The 25,414-nt window shown below is 39.1% G+C and overlaps 1 protein-coding gene across 8 annotated transcripts in view; it reads right to left on the bottom strand.

Annotated features, from left to right (window-relative positions):
• Positions 1–263: 263 nt before the first annotated feature.
• Positions 264–25,414, bottom strand: part of Cdep (Chondrocyte-derived ezrin-like domain containing protein) — a 729,829-nt gene continuing 704,678 nt past the window's right edge. For all 8 annotated transcript variants that reach the window (XM_071661711.1, XM_071661716.1, XM_071661717.1 and 5 more), the window contains 8 exons: positions 25,074–25,186; positions 24,752–24,892; positions 17,491–17,642; positions 17,208–17,335; positions 14,515–14,693; positions 10,671–10,778; positions 9,506–9,630; positions 264–2,480 (listed from right to left, as the gene is read on the bottom strand). In XM_071661711.1, coding sequence (XP_071517812.1) covers positions 2,360–2,480; positions 9,506–9,630; positions 10,671–10,778; positions 14,515–14,693; positions 17,208–17,335; positions 17,491–17,642; positions 24,752–24,892; positions 25,074–25,186 — 1,067 coding nt within the window. In that variant the 3' untranslated portion in view covers positions 264–2,359. The remainder of the gene's footprint in view (positions 2,481–9,505; positions 9,631–10,670; positions 10,779–14,514; positions 14,694–17,207; positions 17,336–17,490; positions 17,643–24,751; positions 24,893–25,073; positions 25,187–25,414) is intronic.

Genomic DNA, 25,414 nt, shown 5'->3' with positions numbered 1-25,414 from the left:
CCAGGTGCATAGGCACCAATACTCACCCATCTCTCTTCATCCACTTTCAGTTTTACCCATATCAATCTTAGAGTTTCTTTCTTACACTCCCACAACTGCTTCAGGAGTAGTGGAACTCCTTCCTTTGCTCTTGTCCTTTCACCAACCAATGACTTTACTCCCTTATAGGAAAGGAAATAAAGCCTACAAAGAAATATAAACCAAAAATACTGAGTAAACACAAACATGTCCAGGGATACTACATTTCGGAATCAAACTTCAAAAACTAGCTATATTATTTATTATTGCATTAATACAGATCAAAGGTGGTAAGGCAAGGTCAAGGCAATGTAAGTGAAGAAATTTTACAAAAAAGAGAATAATTAAGGTAGAACAATGAGGCATGAAATATGTAAAAGTTTGATGAATCAGTTGTTTTGGAAAAATGTGGAGAACTTTTCTTATGAAATCTCAACAACTCTGAGAGTTTTTCTAGCATTTATAAAGATGTGCAGTAAAAAATAATAATCAAAAAATGCAATTTACCATTAAAATAATCATGGCACTCACCAGCACATGGTCAAAATGAAAAATATTAGGTAATGCTTTAACAATGTTCTCCTATTGTCAGGTGACAAGATGTTCCCATGCTAGGACCAGTACCAGTTAACAACATACCATAAATGTCACCTACACAAAACAACAGAAATCTGAATGTGACCATTTTGGAACAAATGACTATTACAATGTACCAAAAGATGAGATTCTACAAATGAATTTATTTCACCAATTTTATATACAATGAAGCTGACAATTATGACACTACATGAACATATCAATGACTAACACAGACTAGGATCCCAAATAATTCTCCATCTGTTAGATAATACAAACTGGTAAATTCCATTAGTATGAATGAATTCTATCTAAAAAATAGTAATCACAACTTTTTAAATAACATCTATAAACAAATAATTACATAACCTAGCTAAACCACAGTTTAGACAAAATGAATATATTTATTCTGTTTATATATTTGTTTAAATTGATGGATTTTCCAATGAGCAATAGATTACTGATACACAACCTATATTTACTATTACCAAGAGTGTTGAAAAATCCCATTGCTAATTCTCGTCACAATGATGTATATTACCGACAATCTATCCTGTAGTCGCACCATAACATCACATAGCTCTTCCATGCTTTCAGTTCACAAAAATCCTCAACCCAAATAGAAATATAAAAATGATATGATGCAATATTTATCTAAGCAATCATAAACTTGTATTTATAAAATAAATCTTGATGAACTAATATCAAGATTTAGCTGCTTGGTCCTCTACATGAAATCTGTCACATATGTCAATATTACATGCTGTACATTCTTTAATATCAAATCTCACTGGAGTATCACTGCTTTCATTCTAGAAAATAAAAAATTGAGGCATTTTAGATATAAGGTGAATGATATGCATTCATCACTTATCTGAACAAATGATGTCATAAATATTACAAATAGTTCCTTGACACTTTTTAAAACAAGTATGTATGATAATGCTATACTACTCTCATATAACATGAGACATTGTCTTTCCTTCAAAATTTAAAGTAAGTCAACATCCATTTTTTGGAGGGGGTAGGCCTTCACCTATAACATTTCTTTAAAATACAATATTTACATTAATTCAGCACTATAAAACTCTATTAAAAAAATACTTATGGAGATGCATTGGCCTCACTTTTACATTCTGCAGACAGCCACACCACTTGGGTAAACCTCACAATCGCTAAATGTCCTTACACTTTACCTTGGTGTCTTGCCAAAAACTGACATCCTGTCAATAGTAAGGGAAATGATCTTCATACCTCAAATAATTTCATAAAAAAATCATTTTTACAAATTACCAGACGGGTTTCTGGGCAAAGTTTATACTCAAACTGCATTCAATTATAGCCAACAATTAACATCTCCTTTCTATAAGTTTGCTTTCTATGTACTGTACATATTCAAAACTGCTAACAGCTTAAACTTGACTAAAGTTGACTTTAGCAGCTGAAATAGTGATTAATGCTCCAATGACAAATACAGCTTGCCTGATAAGCCTCACTGTCATTTTCTACTGTCACAATTTTGATTTCTACATAGATAAAAAAAAAAAATTATTTAGAAAATCACAGTACATGCTTGGCTTACAACATATGTTCATTAAAAGATTTAAACCACATTCTAAATAAAAATATCTTTAAAGTCATATTGTCATCTATTAATTGTGTTGCCAATATTCATACCGGTAACAACTTGTGAAATTGCTTCACATGGGAACAATGCAAATGATGAGTAGTAAATATTTACAAAGATGATCTGCTGTCTTCTGCATTAAAGTCTAATACTCTCATTCTCACTCTCTTTCCGGCTAAATAAGCGGGTCCGTGCAGAATTCTGAGTAGCCGTTGATATGACTTCCATCCAACGAGAAAATGTAAACTCTGATTCAGCTCTGGAAAATAAGAATAGAATGAAAGGGCCTTTTCTTTCCTACAGCAGTTGTCATTATGATCACAACCTTTCTTCTTTTCAAAAAGGAAAATGGAACAAAAATCTGACTTATTACATAACCTTAGGACATTACAGTAACAAAATATGGCCTATGTTAGTGTAGTGCTTCATGAGTCTCATTCTTGGGGAGGGCAGTTCTTCTTACCCTTATAATTATTAAAAGGTAATGTACTAAATGACTTGTAAGGTCTAATATTAGTTCATTTGTGTTAGACATGACACTAAAAATCATAACAGGATCAGTAAACTGAGTTTATAAGGCACAAGGAATGGGAAAATGTTCATGGATCTAAAAAAAAAAAAAAAAAAAAAAAAAAAAAAAAAAAAAACTTGGCAACAAGAGCTGAACAAGGATGATTCTTGGTGTGACAAATACATTGTGCTATTGCCAGTGGTTTCGGTGCATTATTACATGACAGCTAGAGACCGAGTGTGAACGAATGGGGCCTTTGTTGTCTTTTCCTAGCACTACCTCGCACACATGAGGGGGGAGGGGGTTGTTATTACATGTGTGGCAAGGTGGCGATGGGAATGAATAAAGGCAGACTATGAATTATGTACATGTGTATATACGTCTGTCTGTGTGTGTATATACATGTGTATGTGGGTGGGTCGGGCCATTCTTTCTTCTGTTTCCTTGCGCTATCTCGCTAACGCGGGAGACAGCGACAAAGCAAAATAAATCAATAAATAAATATATATATTTCATACCATTCGCCATTTCTCGCATTAGCGAGGTAGCGTTAAGAACAGAGGACTGGGCCTTTGAGGGAATATCCTCACCTGGCCCCCTTCTCTGTTCCTTCTTTTGGAAAATTAAAAAAAAATGAGAGGGGAGGATTTCCAGCCCCCCGCTCCCTTCCCTTTTAGTCGCCTTCTATGACATGCAGGGAATACGTGAGACATAGTCTGTCTCCCCTATCCCCAGGGATAAATATATATATATATATATATATATATATATATATATATATATATATATATATATATATATATATATATATATATATATATATATTTTTTTTTTTTTTTTTTTTTTTTTTTTTGCTTTGTCGCTGTCTCCCGCGTTTGCGAGGTAGCGCAAGAAAACAGATGAAAGAAATGGCCCAACCCACCCCCATACACGTGCCTTGATTCAATCCACTGACAGCACGTCAACCCCGGTATACCACATCGCTCCAATTCACTCTATTCTTTGCTCTCCTCTCACCCTCCTGCATGTTCAGGCCCCGATCACACAAAATCTTTTTCACTCCATCCCTCCACCTCCAATTTGGTCTCCCTCTTCTCCTCGTTCCCTCCACCTCCGACACATATATCCTCTTGGTCAATCTCTCCTCACTCATTCTCTCCATGTGACCAAACCATTTCAAAACACCCTCTTCTGCTCTCTCAACCACGCTCTTTTTATTTCCACACATCTCTCTTACCCTTACGTTACTTACTCGATCAAACCACCTCACACCACACATTGTCCTCAAACATCTCATTTCCAGCACATCCATCCTCCTGCGCACAACTCTATCCATAGTCCACGCCTCGCAACCATACAACATTGTTGGAACCACTATTCCTTCAAACATACCCATTTTTGCTTTCCGAGATAATGTTCTCGACTTCCACACATTCTTCAAGGCTCCCAGAATTTTTGCCCCCTCCCCCACCCTATGATCCACTTCCGCTTCCATGGTTCCATCCGCTGCCAGATCCACTCCCAGATATCTAAAACACTTCACTTCCTCCAGTTTTTCTCCATTCAAACTCACCTCCCAATTGAATTGACCCTCAACCCTACTGTACCTAATAACCTTGCTCTTATTCACATTTACTCTTAACTTTCTTCTTTCACACACTTTACCAAACTCAGTCACCAGCTTCTGCAGTTTCTCACATGAATCAGCCAACAGTGCTGTATCATCAGCGAACAACAAGTGATTCACTTCCCAAGCTCTCTCATCCACAACAGACTTCATACTTGCCCCTCTTTCCAAAACTCTTGCATTCACCTCCCTAACAACCCCATCCATAAACAAATTAAACAACCATCTAGCTGTTTGAGATTACACCATGTGAAAAGTCACATTTGACAAGGCTGTACTTTCATGAGCTGATGAAACAGACAGAGTACAGTACAGTCTTGTCAAAGAACTTATCATTTCAAAGGAGTCCATCCTGTCACTGCTACTGAAAATAGCACAGACATGAACTTGTAAGAGCCCCTGGATCACTAAGAAAAGGGTCCTAGGGTTCGATGATTAAATTGTATATCTTTCTTTCTTTCATACTATTCGCCATTTCCCGCATTAGCGAGGTAGCATTAAGAACAGAGGACTGGGCCTTTGAGGGAATATCCTCATCTGGCCCCCTTCTCTGTTCCTTCTTTGAGAAAAAAAAAAAAAAATCAAGAGGGGAGGATTTGCAGTACCCCGCTCCCTTCCCTTTTAGTCGCCTTCTACGACACGCAGGGAATACGTGGGAAGTATTCTGCTCCGTTATATAAAAAATACCCAAAAATATTATATTACCTTCAGACTTACAATATATGGACATGATATTATCATTGTTGCTATACATATATAAAATCATGGGCATTTTTTGTTGATTACTACTGACCATATGTTATTACCCAGAACATATCTATCAATCTTCAAGTGATGAGCAACAGTGATCAGTGTCTAAATTTCTAGAAATCTTACACCTGTATATGTAAAATGATGCTTAAAGTTGTTAACCTGAGACTGACCACAACTGCACTTCACAGCTGAGTTCCTGGGATCATTATAATTAATGTTCACAAGTTACAAAAATCTTAGTTCTAAATAATCACATGTTAATGTATGCTGTCCTTGGAGACTAGCCCACCTCCTATCCCCTTCTTGACTGAGCATAATATATTGGATTGCAGCATAATAATTCCATCTAAGCAAGAGGCTCCTAAAATTTCCATGTGCACATTATAAATACAATGGAAGTAGGGGGAGTGGGGGAGGAGTGGGATGTATTTAGGGAATCAGTGGTGGATTGCGCGAAAGATGCTTGTGGCGTGAGAAGAGTGGGAGGTGGGTTGATTGGAAGGGGTGGTGAGTGGTGGGATGAAGAAGTGAGAGTGTTAGTGAAGGAGAAGAGGGAGGCATTTGGACGATTTTCGCAGGGAGGGGGTGCAATTGAGTGGGAGATGTATAAAAGAAAGAGACAGGAGGTCGAGAGAAGGGTGCAAGAGGTGAAGAAGGGGGCAAATGAGAGTTGGGGTGAGAGAGTATCGTTGAATTTTGGGGAGAATGGGGATATATTCTGGAAGGAGGTAGATGGGGTGCGTGGGACAAGGGAGCAAATGGGAACTTCAGTGAAGGGCGCAGATGGGGAAGTGATAACAAGTAGTGGTGATGTGGGAGGGAGATGGAGTGAGTATTTTGAGGGTTTGTTGGGTGTGTTTGATGATAGAGTGGCGGATATGGGGTGTTTTGGTCGAGGTGGTGTGCAAAGTGAGAGGGTTAGGGAAGGTGATTTGGTGGGCAGGGGGGGGGTAGTGAGGGCTTTGCGGAAGATGAAAGCCGGCAAGGCAGCAGGTTTGGATGGTATTGCAGTGGAATTTATTAAAAAGGGGGGTGACTGTATTGTTGACTGGTTGGTAAGGTTATTTAATGTATGTATGACTCATGGTGGGGTGCCTGAGGATTGGCGGAATGCGTGCATAGTGCCGTTGTACGGGGGCAGGGGGGATGGGAGTGAGTGCTCAAATTACAGAGGTATAAGTCTGTTGAGTATTCCTGGTAAATTGTATGGGAGGGTATTGATTGAGAGGGTGAAGGCATGTACAGAGCATCAGATTGGGGAAGAGCAGTGTGGTTTCAGAAGTGGTGGAGGATGTGTGGATCAGGTGTTTGCTTTGAAGAATGTATGTGAGAAATACTTGAGAAAGGCAAATGGATTTGTATGTAGCATTTGTGGATCTGGGGAAGGCATATGATAGAGTTGATAGAGATGCTCTGTGGAACGTATTAAGAATATATGGTGTGGGAGGAAAGTTGTTAGAAGCAGTGAAAAGTTTTTATGGAGGATGTAAGGCATGTGTACGTGTAGGAAGAGAGGAAAGTGATTGGTTCTCAGTGAATGTGGGTTTGCGGCAGGGGTGTGTGATGTCTCCATGGTTGTTTAATTTGTTTATGGATGGGGTTGTTGGGGAGGTGGATGCGGGAGTTTTGGAAAGTGGGGCAAGTGTGAAGTCTGTTGGGGATGAGAGAGCTTGGGAAGTGAGTCAGTTGTTGTTCACTGATGATGCAGCGCTGGTGGCTGATTCATGTGAGAAACTGCAGAAGCTGGTGACTGAGTTTGGTAAAGTGTGTGGAAGAGGAAAGTTGGGAGTGGGTGTGAATGGGAGCAGGGTTGTTGGGTGCAGTGGGGTTGGGGGTCGAGTCAATTGGGAGGTGAGTTTGAGTGGAGAAAGGCTGGAGGAAGTGAAGTGTTTTGGATGTCCGGGAGTGGATCTGGCAGCGGATGGAACCATGGAAGCGGAAGTGGATCATGGGGTGGGGGAGGGGGCGAAAATTCTGGGGGCCTTGGGGAATGTGTGGGGGTCGAGAACATTGTCTCGGAAAGCAAAAATGGGTATGTTTGAGGGAATGGTGGTTCCAGCAATGTTGTGTGGTTGCGAGGCGTGGGCTGTGGATAGAGTTGTGCGCAGGAGGATGGATGTGCTGGAAATGAGATGTTTGAGGACAGTGTGTGGTGTGAGGTGGTTTGATCGAGTGAGTAACGTGGGGGTGAGAGAGATGTGTGGAGATAGGGGGAGCGTGGTTGAGAGAGCGGAGGAGGGTGTTTTGAAGTGGTTTGGGCACATGGAGAGAATGAGTGAGGAAAGATTGACCAAGAGGATATATGTGTCGGAGGTGGAGGGAACGAGGAGAAGAGGGAGACCAAATTGGGGGTGGGGGGTGGAGTGAAAGAGATTTTGTGTGATCGGGGCCTGAACATGCAGGAGGGTGAAAGGAGGGCAGGGAATAGAGTGAGTTGGAGCGATGTGGTATACCGGGGTTGACGTGCTGTCGGTGGATTTGAGTCGGGGCATGTGAGGTGTCTGGGGTAAACCGTGGAGAGCTGTGTGGGTGTGTATATTTGCGTGTGTGGACGTATGTATATGCATGTGTGTGTGGGGGGGGTTGGGCCATTTCTTTCGTCTGTTTCCTTGCGCTACCTCGCAAACGCGGGAGACAGCGACAAAGTATAATAAAAAAATAATAATATATAAAAAATACATTATAAATACACTGGAAAAAATATCTAACGAATAAAAGTTCATAGTATATTTCTAAAAGTTTATAGTATATTTTTAAGTAAAAATGCTGATTAAAAGTACTTAATACTAACTTTGATACGAAGTCATTCACAATACACATCCAAAGTTGAACAGAACCTCTGAACTAGAAAAAATCTGTTGCATTCATCCAACAAAAACTGGCCTTGAAAATAGGTCTTGCCTGTTACCAGGACTAAACACTTTCAAAAAGCACAACATGTACAATTCGTATACAACAACTAAGAGCTTTTCTGCTTAGAATTCATAATCATTCTATTTTCAAGCTATGTACAAGTATAGGGTTCTCAAGGCTACTCCCTCCAGGGACTCTCTCAAGAGGTTGGCCATGGCATAAATTTCCAGAATTCTAGTGCTGTGTTTCCAGAGGCTCCTCACGAATGTTCTTATTGGCTACCTAATGCTCCTGCCTAATGTTCCTACCCATTACTTTTTAACAGGCCACTGGCAGAGGGCAACTCTAGCACAGTGTTTCCATAAATGCCATCCTAATGTTCACACCAACTACTCCTACATAATGTTCTAATCTACCACTTCTACCTCATGCTCCTACCTACTACTTGTGTAATGCTTCTACCTAATACTTCTATCTATTGTTTCAAGCATTTTACCATTTTTCTCAAACAACAGAAAGATGATTAGCAAGATGGGAATGGGATTCCAATTCCCATTTTCCTAATAACAAATACGGCTTTTGATTTGCAAAGTTTGCTGACGATCTCTCCTGTGTGACTTGTTTCTAGACCGACCTTCTTTAGAGATTTTGATGAATCTTTTGTCGTGCCCTTGACATCAAAATATCTGACAGGGTGTCTTAGTTTTCCATGCTTTTTCCCTTTAGCTCTCCTGATTCTTCTCTCTGTTCCCAAATGCACAGATTCTCTAGCCAATTTGTTGCAACATTTGTTAATTGAGCAACTTCACCCTCTCACTCCACCAACATGGGTGTCCATAAGGGCTTTCTCTGTCCTATCACCTACTCTCTTCCACTAATAAATGATCTCTCTTCAACACCTAACCCTATTTACTCTTGAGCTGATGATTCCACCCAACAAACTTCGTCATATCTCCTCCTTACTTACTCTGAAATAGGGAAGCAGAAACCTGGTAAAATTCTAGGGCTAAAATTCAATTCTTAACTGTATCTCTTGCCCTGAATACAACACAACATAGGCAAATGTGTTCTCCCACATTTTCCATCTCAGTTTTTCTATCTTCTCATCATCTTTTATGACCTGTACCATTTACTAAACCTTTTGTATTTGCCCCACATCTTCTGTGTCATAGACTCAAACAATTTTAGTATTTCGTACTTTTTTCCTCCCTGATCACTTTCTTTGCAATTCTGTATCTCTCTTCATCTGCCTCAATATACATGCATCCAAGGTATATAATGCAGGCCAGGGAGACCTATTTTAGTGAAATACAGAAGTATTCAAAAGTGTAAATTTGCATGTGAAGTTAACTGATGATTGTACATCATACAGTAGTTGAAAACTGAACTCAAGACTTAATACAACCAAAGTATGGATGCACAAGGACATACTGAGGGCAGTAAAGATGAGCTAAAGATACAACACAAATGCCCTCCATATTCTCCACTTATATTTGTTGATCAATATTCAACAAAAAAGATTTTTGGTAAAGTTTCCTACCTAAAGAAGTAAACATGATTCTTAAACTGAAGCTTGAAGACAAACTCTTTCTGTATCTGGTCATCCTCTCCTGGCGTGGTTATGGTGTATCCCAGCAGTGGGAGAGAGGCCAGAGGGAAGTCATCCTAAGAAAAATTAAACATGCTGTAAGATATATATACAAATGAAAATGAAAGATTACATACTCAAAAAAATTAGTCGTGATGATAACCAAATACTATAAAACTTTCAATTAACAATGTGCAATGGATGTACAACAAACTTAGTTGCAGCACAACAGTTTATAACATAAAATCAAGCAACAATGTGTATAGGGCTTTTTGGGTATCATGAATCAAAACAAACTGTTTGTGTTTATTACCAACAGTTCAATTTTTTAACTGATTCATACATCAAAGCAGAATAACCTCTGTCTTGGGACTGGGGCCTTTCTGAATTCCGGAATCTTTTGAATTTTGGAATGAACAACCAGAAGTGATCCACACAATGTACACAAGCGCAGTATAGATACCAAAAAAAACCTAAAGACTTCAAATAAACAAGAAAATAATAAATTCAGTGCACAAATATGGTTCACTGTGATGGAAAGCTTGTTGAAGGATTGAGCTTGTCACTTTCAGGCAATTCAAATTTCTGAATTTCAGAGAATTTTCAGAATTCTGCAATAAGGCCCTAAAGCCCGAAGTCTTCCGTATTACATTTGTAATGCAAGTATTTGCAAGACAAATGAAATTAAAGGAAGAGTAATAGAATGTAACCCTATTGGGGTTATGTTACAAGTCTGGAGGGAGAGGTAGCAAACATCAATCTGTCCAATCCTTATAAGAAATTTCTCAGGATGTAATAATTCATTAATCATTAATCTTAGATAACTGAATGGTGCTATGGTTTCATGTATGTATTCATCCTGAGAATGAATGGTACCTATGTTTGAGTTTTTTATCTATATTTGGAAAAAATTGGTGCCCCTGTTTTGGGTTTCTCATTAGCTGAGTTACAAGTAAACAGAAGTTCATTGTACCATAAAACCTTCAATTAACAACATAAACATTCTGAGCACTACCCTATCTATCACTTATATGTAGTGTTACATGTTTTTAGTTCTTCATTCAGCAAAACTGCAAACTTGAATATTATTGCATAAGATAAAAGTAGTGTCACTCACTTGGAAAGTCTTGTAAAAAAAGAGGCAGAAGTTGGTGAACACAACCCACAGCTTCTGCCAACCCATGCTGTTCTTAAATTTACGAAGCAGGTACCCACTCAGTTGGTTCTGAGGAAGAAAAATGCCATGAAAATACATTCAATCTTAAATGTAGAACAAACCAACTCAGAAGCATTAGGAATTCCTAAAATACTGCAGTAGTATTAATTTACCTATATCGATAGTTTACAGATGAAAGTGTCCATATATGCTACACAACAATGTAACTCCAATCCTTTGCAATTTCATTTTTTTTTTTTGTCATTTTCCATTAGTACTCTCAAGTCCCAAGAAAATATATATAAAACCCAAAACCTGAAAAACCTAACCTTTCTTTTCATCTACCTTTAGATCCACTGCCCACTATCTTAATTAACCTTGCAGAATATCATAAATAAAAATCTTCATCTTTGGGTAACTATTACACAAGCAAGGGTTTCAAAGAATCCCCTCCCTCATTCTCTCCCTCATAATACAATAAACTGCTTTCAATAACTATAGAGAATCTTCACAACTTGCTGTCTAAACAGTAATGTATGGTTCTTACCATTTTCTGGTTAATGTGTCTCAGGGCTGCATCCTGACCACAAGCCTACTATGTAATTACCTTACAATAATTATACTATGCAAACTTGCATACATGACATCTGCTTTCATAATTCACACTTGACTCTCCACTCTGAGATATTATGTAACATTAACCATTTTTGGAACATATGAGAATATTCAACTTCTATTTTGATAAATAACACTACTGTCAACTCAAGCACCTACTTATTTCGTAAAACAAGACATTCCTTCAGTGTCTTTCTTCTCTAAACAACTGATAACAATATCCTTGGACTGTTTACAACCCATAGACTCATCTGGACTTGTTTAAAAACAAAGAAAAAAAATCTTAATTTCCAAATTACAACTCAATTTCCTCAAGCCAGGTGCTCAAAATTTTAAATTTAAGTTTCAAAGTTCAAATACTGCACAAGGAAAATTAAACCACTTCTTACTGTTACTAAGGCAAAACTTAACAGAGAGAGGGAATCGCATCTACTTTTTCTGGAAAATACATTATATTGCCAAGAACAAAAACAAAAGGTACAGGCAAAAAAGAAGAGAGTAAATTTCATCCTCAGTAAAAGACGTCAAGTTTCAAAAATCACTTAAAGCAACAATCACTTGAAAGAGAGTGTAATGGGAAAAATGACAGGGAGGAAATCTCAATGACTGTTTTGGAAGCTTACTATTCTCCAAAAGGATCTTATGAACCAGAAAAATTATTCATCGAAAATAATCAAATTATCAAGGCAAAACAAGGATGGCCAAGCAGGAATTAGGATAAGTCCTTCTTGGAGATGAAAAATTTCTGATTATAAAGAAATTCATATCTCGTTACTCCTAGTTAATCAACTAGGAGTAACGAGATATAAATTCTTCAAATGAGTTCAGGAAAACTTCTTATACCGATAAGTCAGAAAGCAATCTAGTGTCATAGGGGAAGGCAACTCACCCATATTTCATTCCATTTTCAAGTATAACAGCTTGTGATTAGAAAACATTAGATATGATACCTAACTGGAAAATATTGATTATGTAGTGCTAAACTTTGTTTATGTGGTTTGGAAAGAAAACTTTACAACAGAGTTCCCCAAGGAGCAGTTCTTTCTTTAACATTCTTCAATTTCTTCTTTTCTGTTTCACTGGAAACTCCAATTCCTCATCCAACATTCACTATTCTTTCTCCCCTATCCCCAGGGATAAATGATCTCACATTAGTTCCTGCAGATCACAGAATGAAGCTTCTCTCATATGCAGACAACCTTACAAATGTCATGTCACAGCACCCTGACACTGTAGACACACGACATTACATCACACAATTGAAACTAGTTGATCTTGAAGAAAATCTGAATCTCCACAAAAGTTTTCAGTCACCCTTTTAATCCCAAACAGATGTACATCCAACATGCACCATCATTTCATCCTGAATAGCCATTCATTTCCACTCAACAGAACACCCAACTATTCTAGGCAGCAGACAAGACATTCACTCCTCACATCCCCAAACATCAATCCAAAAACAACAAAGAATATAAATACCCTCAGAGCGTTAACATACCAGATTTAGACAAGAAGCTAAATCCCTTAAATAATTATAATTTTTACAAACAATTCATCCACTCTACCCTTAACTATACATCATCTGTCTAGTTATCCATCCCAAAATGTTTCATCCACTACATCCTATACACCTACCTGGCCACCCACTCTGTCAAAAGCAAACTTAACAAGGATGCTAACCATACAACAAAGTGTTTAGAACAATTACTGGCTCCCTAGCAATCAACCACACACAACAATGTTCAAAACAATCACTGGCTCCCTAGACACAAACACTCAACATCTACATAAATTTCAGAACACTTACAACTCAATCCAACAATGAACAAACAAGCTGAGTATAAGTATACCCTCCTCTCTATCCTCGATACACTGCACAAACAGACTGCACGTATTCCTGTCACTAAAGCTTGGACTTGTGGCACATGCCTCGCTGATATTTACTGTAAATTATGTGTTGAGACCAGCCACACAGGATTGACTGCCATTATTCCTTCTACTTTCCTTGAATAGCAAAGCTGTAGAATTCTCCTCCTTCTTTAATCATTCCCTCTTTTATGAATCAGATACACTAACATCAAAAGAGCAACAATTTATCTGATTCTTTTTCTTGTACTCTATTTTTCTTTCATCCAAGATGGCCAAAATTAGGGCAAGTTTCTGACAAAGTCATGTTAGTCAGGGAAGAGATTAATAAGAAAGCTGGATTTTCTGATATATAGGAAATGCCCTCAGTGGATCAAAAATTACCTGAGAGGAAAGGAGAAAAGGATACACATCAGAGGAACCATTTCTAATTGGGCTAGGGTTGCCAGGATTGCTTTCAGAACCTGTGTAATTTCTGAAGGAATGAATCTATACTTCATATACATTTGTGGATAATGTTAAAGTCATGAGAGAACTACATCATGATGTAGGATCGCATCAACTTACAAAGGGACTTGGAAAAGCTTCAGAGTTGGTCTTAATGCATGGTAGATGAAGCTCAGCCTGAGAAAATCACAGTTATGATGATGGAAATAAGTGAAATGTGACCTATTATAACTATAAGCTGACAAGAGGCACACAACACATACCTGTGTATGAAAGGATCTGACCTAATGCCAAAATAGTACTTCCAGTACTAAAGAACCATGCTGTCTAATGATTAACATCAAAACTGCATTTAAGTACATGGATAGGGAGATGTTTAATAAACTATTCACTACTCAAATAGATATAAATCAGAATGTGCATCTTATGTCTTCTGACATTACAATAAGAATTAGTGGATAAGCAGTGCTACAAAAATGATATCCAAAGTAAGTGTGCCAAGTTAAAGGGAGAAGTTAGGGGCAAGCTGCTCATCATGGAAAGAGAAGAATAAAGGGAGACTTGAATTCAACCTTTAAGTTTCTAAACAAATTTAAAAAAGTCAACTATGAACAGTTCTGTGAAGGATAAAGACAGATCAAACACAGTACACAACAAACTAAGCAAGAAAAAAGATTTAAAAAATTACTTTTATGATATCTAACTTGTAGGTGAATGGAATATCCTAAGTAATGAGACTATGAATGCAGAGAATACACATTAGTCTACAATGTAGTATAATAATACAGTAAATTTAAGAGACAGGATCCCACAAGTGTAGAACTCCCTCCCTGTAATGTGTACATATGTAATCACACACAATTACAAACACACATACCTGAACTGCTAGAGAATAATCTTGTGCTGCAACACTTGTAGCCCGATGCCAACAGACATGAACAGTGGTGTTCGATCTCTGCTGAGGAGAGGCACCCTTTTCACCGAGGCCTCTAGTAGGACTCAGAGGGTCTTCCACTGCATTGCTTTCATTGCGGTCCAAAACTTCATCAGATGAGCCTAGAAGAAAAGTAGATTCTTAAAAATGTAAAGCCTTCTCCCTACTAGATGTAGAGCCCTATGAGCATCAACGAGAGCACCTCCTCATAGAGAGGTTAAAACAAATTATCATTATTACTTGCTCAATCAAATCAGCTCATGTATGGGGAGATCAGGACCATAGGATTCATATGGGTCAAGTTGTTTTATTAGCCTGATTATGTAATTTCTGTTGATTACTGTACCTTCCAAGGTTTCATATGTCATTTTTGCTTATTCCCACATCATCCTAGACTTCATCCCCCTCCCATCTTGGTTGTGCAAGTGCATTTTTGTCCACCACAGTAACATACTTTTGAATTTACCATTCAACTCCTCACATATTTCCTTATTATCTTCAAGAATTCTTCCCTCTGAGTCCCTAGGCATGATTAGTTGCTCTTTTACTTTAAGTCAGTTCCTGATGAACTAGTGTAAAAGTTTTGGATTTTTTTTTGCTCCTCCCACAATGCTTTTTTTTTTCAAAATCTTTCTGCCCCTCCCTCTTTACTCATTCCTTGCTCTCCTGTATCTTTCACATGCTCGCTGGCTGCAGTGTCTTTCATATCCCCTCTATTGTACATTTCTGAGCTCTCTTGCTGTATGACTTTTCTAGTTAAACCACACCTCTTTCCATTTGATGCTACTCACTTGTTGTCTATCAGAAGTACCCTTGTTCTGACCCCTTCAATGTAAATTTCTCCTGATCAAAACTCTCAAAGAACTTCCTCTATGGTTTCTGTGCCCACTCTGATACCCCTCATGCATCCTCCACCACCACATATTAAAAAAACTAGAACTACATGATCATTCTTTCCAATAGCAGCATGATATATAAAGATAAGGACAAGTATAAACGGTGTATCATCTCCCCTATTTCTCATATGCTCTGTTGCAGGAAGGTCTGCAAGCTTTCAAGGAACTTGTGTCTCCAAGACTTACCATCTCCATGGGATTCTAAGGTCTCCTTGTAACTGAAATCCCCAATTATCAGTACTTTTAACATTTCTTTGGAAGGAGCATTTTGTTGCTTCCTTCATCACCCATACTGTTCCATCATTATTCTCAATATACACCTGTTCAGCACTGCTGCAGTTCCTTGCAGGATTGTAGAATAAAAGCATAATACACTGCCTACCCACAGTAATGTTCCCATTGTATACTACCTAAAGGCACCATCTACTGACATTTCCTGGAATTTTCCTTGTCAAAAGGGCTAATCCCCCAACTCCTTTATTTTCTCTATCCCTTCATGCTAACTTCAACTTACCAGTCATCCCTAGAAACACATACATAAATCAAAGTAAGGGGCTCTGGTTTTGGTGAATTATACATATCACCTAAAGAACAGATGTAAGCAAATGAGGCCATTCCTCATCCATTCCTGGTGCTACCTTGATAACATGGGAAATGGCAAACATGTATTAAAAAGAAAATGCTCACCACAATAATTAAGTCCCACTGTGCCATTAACACAAAGAGGTATAAATACAACTGTAAATACCTTAAGAATATATGGTGTGGGAGGAAAGCTATTGAGAGCAGTGAAGAATTTTTACCATGGGTGTAAAGCATGTGTGTGAGTAGGAAGAAAGGAGTGGGTGATTCAAAGTGAAGGTCAGTCTGCAGCAGGAGTGTGTGATGTCACAATGGCTGTTTAATTTGTCTATGGATGGGGTGGTGAGGGAGGTAAATGCAAGAGTAGAGTCTTGGAGAGAGGCAAGTGTGCAGTCTGTAGGAGATGAGACTGTCTGGGAAGTGGATGATGATATAACACTGGTGGCATATTTGAAGAGAAAATGCAATAGTTGGTGACTGAATTTGTAACCGAGGAAGTTGAGAGTATATGTGAATAAAAGCACAATTATTAGGTTTAGCAGGGTTAACAGAAAGGTTAGTTGGGGTGTGAGTATGAATGGAGAAAAACTGGAGGAAGTGAAGTGTTTAAGATACCTAGGAGTGAACATGGCAATGAATGAAACCATGAAAGTAAAAGTGAGTCCTAGGGTGGAAGAGGAGGCAAAGGCTCTGGGAGCATTGAGGAATGTGCAAAAAGAGAGAGTATTATCTAGGAAGGCAAAAATGAGTACGTTTGAAGGCACAGTAGCCCTAACAATTTTACAAGGATGCAAGGCATAGGCTACAGATAATTTTGTAAGGAGGAGAGTGGTGTTAGGAGGGAGACGTTTGAGGACAACATATGGTGTGAGGTCATTTGATTAAGAAATGAAAGGGTAAGAGAGAGGTGCGCTAATAAGAAGAGTGTAACTATAGCTGAAAAGGGTGTGCTGAAATGGTTTGGACATATGGAGAGGAAAAGTGAACATAGAGGATATACATATCAAAAGTGGAGTGAACAAGGAGTAGGGGGAGATCAAATTGGAGATGGAAGGATGGAGTTAAAAAGATTTTGAGTGATCAGGGCCTAAACATTTAGGAGGGTGAAAGATGTGTTTGGAAAAGCTAAAAGATAAGATAAATGATGTGACAACTTACTGATAGACTTTAATGACAGGTAGTGAAAGGCATCATCAGGCCGAGACTTTGCTTGACTAATAGCCATTGTGAGATCTTCCAACCACTTAGCTTTTTCCTCATCACTATTTGCTGCAACCATTAAGGCTCTGTGGGTTTTAAAAGATAAACTTGAAGTTAAAATTTTCAATCACTAAGTTCATTATAGATTTAAAATGCAATGTAAGATTTAATCAGTTTCTGAGTTTCAGAAAATTATTGCCCAATATCAAATCAGCAAGGCACTTTAATCATTATCGATTACCTGTTGCCACCATAAATAGTAAAACAATTAGTAGCTCCCATACGACTCTCTGTTTCCTCTACCATCACACCTCGAAGAGGCAGCTGACCATGTACTTTGAACTGTAGCACTGGTGTTGTGGTCCGATTGGTATACAGCAGGACATCATTAAACTTTGAAAATCAAAACAGAAGTGTAAGCCTGCATAAAGTCTTCATAAAATAAATATGGTAATAATCTTATTTTTATAATTGCTTGACTTTCCCACTTTCAGAAAGGTGGCATGAGGAACATGCAAGAGAAAGTATAGCTTTATGATAATTCATGAGAAGAAAGATCTCTTGAGAACAATTCTTTAAGTCTAAGGAAGCCATACACTGCACTGTAGATCCTTAAATTCCAAAAAGGTTAATCTAAAGAAGTACCCATTTGCATTAGTGTGCACACCCTAGGAAACTACTGAGGATGTGCCAAATGAACCTTAAGGTTTGCCTCAGCAAATATGAATAATTCTATTAAGATTATGGATAGAAGCAACTGGAAAATCCTACCATCATTTAACACAAGTTTAAGTTGACTAGTTTTCTATTCACAGACTCTGCAAGAGTTCTAATTCATAAACTACAAGAAAGTTCCACAGAACATCTGTGTTGCCTACAGTGCAGAATAGTTATTGGGAGTGAAGTAAGACTAGCACGGAAATACTGTCTGGAAATCTGGAAAATGTTGAAAATATGAAATTTAACCAGAGGCCACCAATCAAAACTGGTTATAAGCCAGATTAAGTTCCAGGATAAATGTTATTTAAAAGTAGCATATGTATTAAACTACAAGTATAAATCTTATGCTATTCAATTCTTCAGATGCATGAAGACAAATTAAGGAAACTTCATGAGCCAGGTTAAACCCTCTTACAAGTAACAAAAAATCAAATTAAGTTCCATGGACAAAAGTGGAGTTTTCTTCGTTATAGGCTTGCTTTGATCCTAAGTTCGACCTTTTTATTTTTTTTTTATTATACTTTGTCGCTGTCTCCAGCGTTTGCGAGGTAGCGCAAGGAAACAGACGAAAGAAATGGCCCAACCCCCCCATACACATGTATATACATACGTCCACACACGCAAATATACATACCTACACAGCTTTCCATGGTTTACCCCAGACGCTTCACATGCCTTGATTCAATCCACTGACAGCACGTCAACCCCGGTATACCACATCGCTCCAATTCACTCTATTCCTTGCCCTCCTTTCACCCTCCTGCATGTTCAGGCCCCGATCACACAAAATCTTTTTCACTCCATCTTTCCACCTCCAATTTGGTCTCCCTCTTCTCCTCGTTCCCTCCACCTCCGACACATATATCCTCTTGGTCAATCTTTCCTCACTCATTCTCCCCATGTGCCCAAACCACTTCAAAACACCCTCTTCTGCTCTCTCAACCACGCTCTTTTTATTTCCACACATCTCTCTTACCCTTACGTTACTCACTTGATCAAACCACCTCACACCACACATTGTCCTCAAACATCTCATTTCCAGCACATCCATCCTCCTGCGCACAACTCTATCCATAGCCCACACCTCGCAACCATACAACATTGTTGGAACCACTATTCCTTCAAATATACCCATTTTTGCTTTCCGAGATAATGTTCTCCACTTCCACACATTCTTCAAGGCCCCAAGAATTTTCGCCCCCTCCTCCACCCTATGATCCACTTCCGCTTCCATGGTTCCATCCGCTGCCAGATCCACTCCCAGATATCTAAAACACTTCACTTCCTCCAGTTTTTCTCCATTCAAACTCACCTCCCAATTGACTTGACCCTCAACCCTACTGTACCTAATAACCTTGCTCTTATTCACATTTACTCTTAACTTTCTTCTTCCACACACTTTACCAAACTCAGTCACCAGCTTCTGCAGTTTCTCACATGAATCAGCCACCAGCGCTGTATCATCAGCGAACAACAACTGACTCACTTCCCAAGCTCTCTCATCCCCAACAGACTTCATACTTGCCCCTCTTTCCAAAACTCTTGCATTTACCTCCCTAACAACCCCATCCATAAACAAATTAAACAACCATGGAGACATCACACACCCCTGCCGCAAACCTACATTCACTGAGAACCAATCACTTTCCTCTCTTCCTACACGTACACATGCCTTACATCCTCGATAAAAACTTTTCACTGCTTCTAACAACTTTCCTCCCACACCATATATTCTTAATACCTTCCACAGAGCATCTCTATCAACTCTATCATATGCCTTCTCCAGATCCATAAATGCTACATACAAATCCATTTGCTTTTCTAAGTATTTCTCACATACATTCTTCAAAGCAAACACCTGATCCACACATCCTCTACCACTTCTGAAACCACACTGCTCTTCCCCAATCTGATGCTCTGTACATGCCTTCACCCTCTCAATCAATACCCTCCCATATAATTTACCATGGGTATGTTTGAAGGAATAGTGGTTCCAACAATGTTGTATGGTTGCGAGGCGTGGGCTATGGATAGAGTTGTGCGCAGGAGGATGGATGTGCTGGAAATGAGATGTTTGAGGACAATGTGTGGTGTGAGGTGGTTTGATCGAGTGAGTAACGTAAGGGTAAGAGAGATGTGTGGAAATAAAAAGAGCGTGGTTGAGAGAGCAGAAGAGGGTGTTTTGAAGTGGTTTGGGCACATGGAGAGGATGAGTGAGGAAAGATTGACCAAGAGGATATATGTGTCGGAGGTGGAGGGAACAAGGAGAAGAGGGAGACCAAATTGGAGGTGGAAAGATGGAGTGAAAAAGATTTTGTGTGATTGGGGCCTGAACATGCAGGAGGGTGAAAGGAGGGCAAGGAATAGAGTGAATTGGAGCGATGTGGTATACCGGGGTTGACGTGCTGTCAGTGGATTGAAGCAAGGCATGTGAAGCGTCTGGGGTAAACCATGGAAAGCTGTGTAGGTATGTATATTTGCGTGTGTGGACGTATGTATATACATGTGTATGGGGGGGGGTTGGGCCATTTCTTTTGTCTGTTTCCTTGCGCTACCTCGCAAACGCGGGAGACAGCGACAAAGTATAATAAAATAAAATATAAAATAATTTACCAGGAATACTCAACAAACTTATACCTCTGTAATTTGAGCACTCACTCTTATCCCCTTTGCCTTTGTACAATGGCACTATGCACGCATTCCGCCAATCCTCAGGCACCTCACCATGAGTCATACATACATTAAATAACCTTACCAACCAGTCAACAATACAGTCACCCCCTTTTTTAATAAATTCCACTGCAATACCATCCAAACCTGCTGCCTTGCCGGCTTTCATCTTCCGCAAAGCTTTCACTACCTCTTCTCTGTTTACCAAATCATTTTCCCTAACCCTCCCACTTTGCACACCACCTCGACCAAAACACCCTATATCTGCCACTCTATCATCAAACACATTCAACAAACCTTCAAAATACTCACTCCATCTCCTTCTCACATCACCACTACTTGTTATCACCTCCCCATTTGCGCCCTTCACTGAAGTTCCCATTTGCTCCCTTGTCTTACGCACTTTATTTACCTCCTTCCAGAACATCTTTTTATTCTCCCTAGAATTTAATGATACTCTCTCACCCCAACTCTCATTTGCCCTTTTTTTCACCTCTTGCACCTTTCTCTTGACCTTCTGTCTCTTTCTTTTATACATCTCCCACTCAATTTCATTTTTTCCCTGCAAAAATCGTCCAAATGCCTCTCTCTTCTCTTTCACTAATACTCTTACTTCTTCATCCCACCACTCACTACCCTTTCTAATCAACCCACCTCCCACTCTTCTCATGCCACAAGCATCTTTTGCGCAATCCATCACTGATTCCCTAAATACATCCCATTCCTCCCCCACTCCCCTTACTTCCATTGTTCTCACCTTTTTCCATTCTGTACTCAGTCTCTCCTGGTACTTCCTCACACAGGTCTCCTTCCCAAGCTCACTTACTCTCACCACCCTCTTCACCCCAACATTCACTCTTCTTTTCTGAAAACTCATACAAATCTTCACCTTAGCCTCCACAAGATAATGATCAGACATCCCTCCAGTTGCACCTCTCAGCACATTAACATCCAAAAGTCTCTCTTTCGCACGCCTGTCAATTAACACGTAATCCAATAACGCTCTCTGGCCATCTCTCCTACTTACATAAGTATACTTATGTATATCTCGCTTTTTAAACCAGGTATTCCCAATCATCAGTCCTTTTTCAGCACATAAATCTACAAGCTCTTCACCATTTCCATTTACAACACTGAACACCTCATGTATACCAATTATTCCCTCAACTGCCACATTACTCACCTTTGCATTCAAATCACCCATCACTATAACCCGGTCTCGTGCATCAAAACCACTAACACACTCATTGAGCTGCTCCCAAAACACTTGCCTCTCATGATCTTTCTTCTCATGCCCAGGTGCATATGCACCAATAATCACCCACCTCTCTCCAACAACTTTCAGTTTTACCCATATTAATCGAGAATTTACTTTCTTACATTATATCACATACTCCCACAACTCCTGTTTCAGGAGTATTGCTACTCCTTCCCTTGCTCTTGTCCTCTCACTAACCCCTGACTTTACTCCCCAGACATTCCCAAACCACTCTTCCCCTTTACCCTTGAGCTTCGTTTCACTCAGAGCCAAAACATCCAGGTTCCTTTCCTCAAACATACTACCTATCTCTCCTTTTTTCACATCTTGGTTACATCCACACACATTTAGGCACCCCACTCTGAGCCTTCGAGGAGGATGAGCACTCCCCGCATGACTCCTTCTTCTGTTTCCCATTTTAGAAAGTTAATACAAGGAGGGGAGGATTTCTGGCCCCCCGCTCCCGTCCCCTCTAGTCGCTTTCTACGACACGCGAGGAATACGTGGGAAGTATTCTTTCACCCCTATCCCTAGGGATAATATACATATATATATACATATACACCTACACACACATACACATACATACGCACATATACACACACACACACATACATATATATACATATGAAAAATGTAAGAAACAATTTAGAAACAATTTAGAAAACTGAAACTTCTAGCTTGAAATGAATGAAAAAATGAATGTCACATAATGGTTCAACCTCTGGCTATGGAAAAAGGAAATGTATAATTTATTTACACAAACGTCAATAGCAGTTCTCATCAATTTAACCACTGTATCAATAAGCTTCAATGTCTAAGCTACATTTTCCTCCAATTTCACTATTTTCTTGTCAAAACACCATGTATGAAAACTATCACTCCAGTAACACAACTATAAACATTTACTTCCCCCTTAAAAAAAGTTCTGGGGAAGTCTGTCTCGCTACACTGCGGGAAACTCTACCACCTGGCGAGGTTTGTGTTGCAACCTTTTTATGCAACATAAAAATCAAACCAGACTAATAAGTCACTTCAGCTCCCTTGGTTCCATTCTTTGCTATATCCTCTACCAGGTATCCAAAATGCTCCACTTCCTCCAGGTTGTGTTCATTTAAACTCAAACTCCAAATAAGCTCTCTTTTCACTGCTAAACCTAATAACCTGCTTTCATTCACATCTACTCTCAACTCTCTTCTTTCATACATTTCCTCAAACTCAGAAACAATCTTATGCAGTTTCTCACTCAAATATCCAACCAGTCCCATATCATCAGCAAACAAATGATTCATATCCCAGGCTCCCCCAACCCCCACAAGATGGTATACTTGCTCCTCTCTAGAAGATCCTTGCATTCATCTTCCTCACTACCCCATCCCTAAATAAATTATACATCCATAGTGACATTACACACGCTTGCCACGGACTCATCTTCACCTAGAACCACTCACCCTCCTCTCTACTCACTTGTGCACACACATCACTCTTTTCAAACAACTCCTCTGCTTGTAATAGCTTTCTTCACCCCCCACATATTCACAAGGCCTTCCATAAGGCATCTCTATCAACCCTATTATATGCTTTCTCAAGATTCATAAATCCCATACACAAATCTTTCCATTTCCCTGGGTACTTCTCACACACACACACAGTCTTCAAAACAAATGCCTGATCTTCACATTCTCTACCAATGCTGAAACACATTTTTCCTCCCCAATCTGATGATCTGTACATGCCTTCACCATTTCAGTCATCACTTGTCGATACAGCTTATCAGGTACACTCGAAAAACTAATCTCTTTCAAACACTCACCTTTGCCTCCACTGTCTTAAACAATGGCCCTGTGCAAGCATTATGCTCCAGTCTTCAAGCAGTTCATCAAGATCCAAACATGCACTGAAAATCCTAACTCACCAATCAACTGCAATACCATCCACCCCAGCTGCTTTGCCACATTTCATCTTAAGCAGGGCTTTCACAACCTCATCTCTTTTCACCAATCCCACACATGCTAGCACTGCTTCCTTAAATACCTCTAATTCCTTACCTACTACCCTAGCTTTGTTTACTCTCCCCTTTTACTATTCTACATTCAATCACTCCTGTACTTTCTTCACACAAGTCTCTTTCCCAAGCTCACTTAGTTTCAGCACCCTCTTCTCACCTATATAATTTCCTCTTTTCCAAAAACATATATATATATCTTCACCCTCACCTCCACCAGGTGTGATCATACACTTCAACAAGGATTCCTCTAAGCACATTCACATCCAAGAGTTTCTCTTTTGCATGCCTGTCAATCAGCTTGTAATCCAATAATGCCCATGCACCATCTTTCCTACTCACCCATGTATACTTGTGTATGTCCCTCTTTTTAAACCAGATATTCTCTGTCACCAGTTCTTTTTTCAGCATTCAACTCAACAAGGTGTTCACCATTTTCATTCACTTACTGGTTACTCCATGCCCACCATTATACCCTCAACTGCAACATTACTCACTTTCACATAAAAGTCTTTCATCACTTATACCCAGTTTCATACATCAAAACTACTGACACTCACTCAGCTGCTCTGAAAGCACTTCCTTTCTTCTCATCTTGGTTACATCCCCACACATTAAGAACCCCAAGCAAGTCTTTGAGGAGGTTGAACACTACTCACTTGCCTCCTCCTTTTAGAAATAAAAATATAAGAAGGGGAAGCTTTCCAGCCCCTTGTTCATGCCCCTCTTAATCATACTGGGAATACATGGGTAGAATTCTTTCTTACCTATCCCCTAAATGTATCATTATCAATCATCTAATTCTTTAATATCACATATATAACAGACATAGACAATTTCTCTTCTTACCAAAAAGAACATACGCTGCTGGTAGCCTTTTCGAGACAGCTTTTGCAAGCAACCCTCTCTGAGGAATTCTCGGCCAGGCTGTATCAAGTTGTCAATTCCAATTAAGTCACGCTGTAACTCAACCAGTTTTACTAAATTCTCCTGAAACAGTAAAAAAGATCATTTGGAGGATTATGCTTTACTGAAACAATCACAGGTATTTTGAAATCCACATTGCTAACATCGTCAACAGAAATCATTTTTCATAGTGCTTGTAATATTACAATAAAAAAGAATACAGATATACAGAATTTTACATCATTACAGAAATGAATCATCTTACAGATGCAGTTAGAGCTGGTGTCATGCCCTTGATGGCCTGGCTGAGTTTGGCCTTAGCAGTCATACATTCACGGTAGTCATGGTGATTTGCACTACCATAATGTTTCACTAAACCTGTAAAGCAAACATTCATCTATAAATGTAAGAACTTACAAAAAATTACTTTGACAACTGTTTTCACTATTTTTCAACAGATAAAATTAGCAACTTTTAATACAAAAGCTAATGCTGAATATTCAGGATTAATGATGTTACCACACTACCTGTACAAGGTTACACCTCAAATAAGATGTCACCTTCAGTTAGGTTAAATCTTTGTCAATAAACAAAAAGGCATAGAGT

Source organism: Panulirus ornatus, chromosome 5 (assembly GCF_036320965.1).
Source record: "Panulirus ornatus isolate Po-2019 chromosome 5, ASM3632096v1, whole genome shotgun sequence".
NCBI classification, from domain to species: Eukaryota; Metazoa; Arthropoda; class Malacostraca; order Decapoda; family Palinuridae; genus Panulirus; species Panulirus ornatus.
This window is presented reverse-complemented; position numbering and strand designations above follow the sequence as displayed.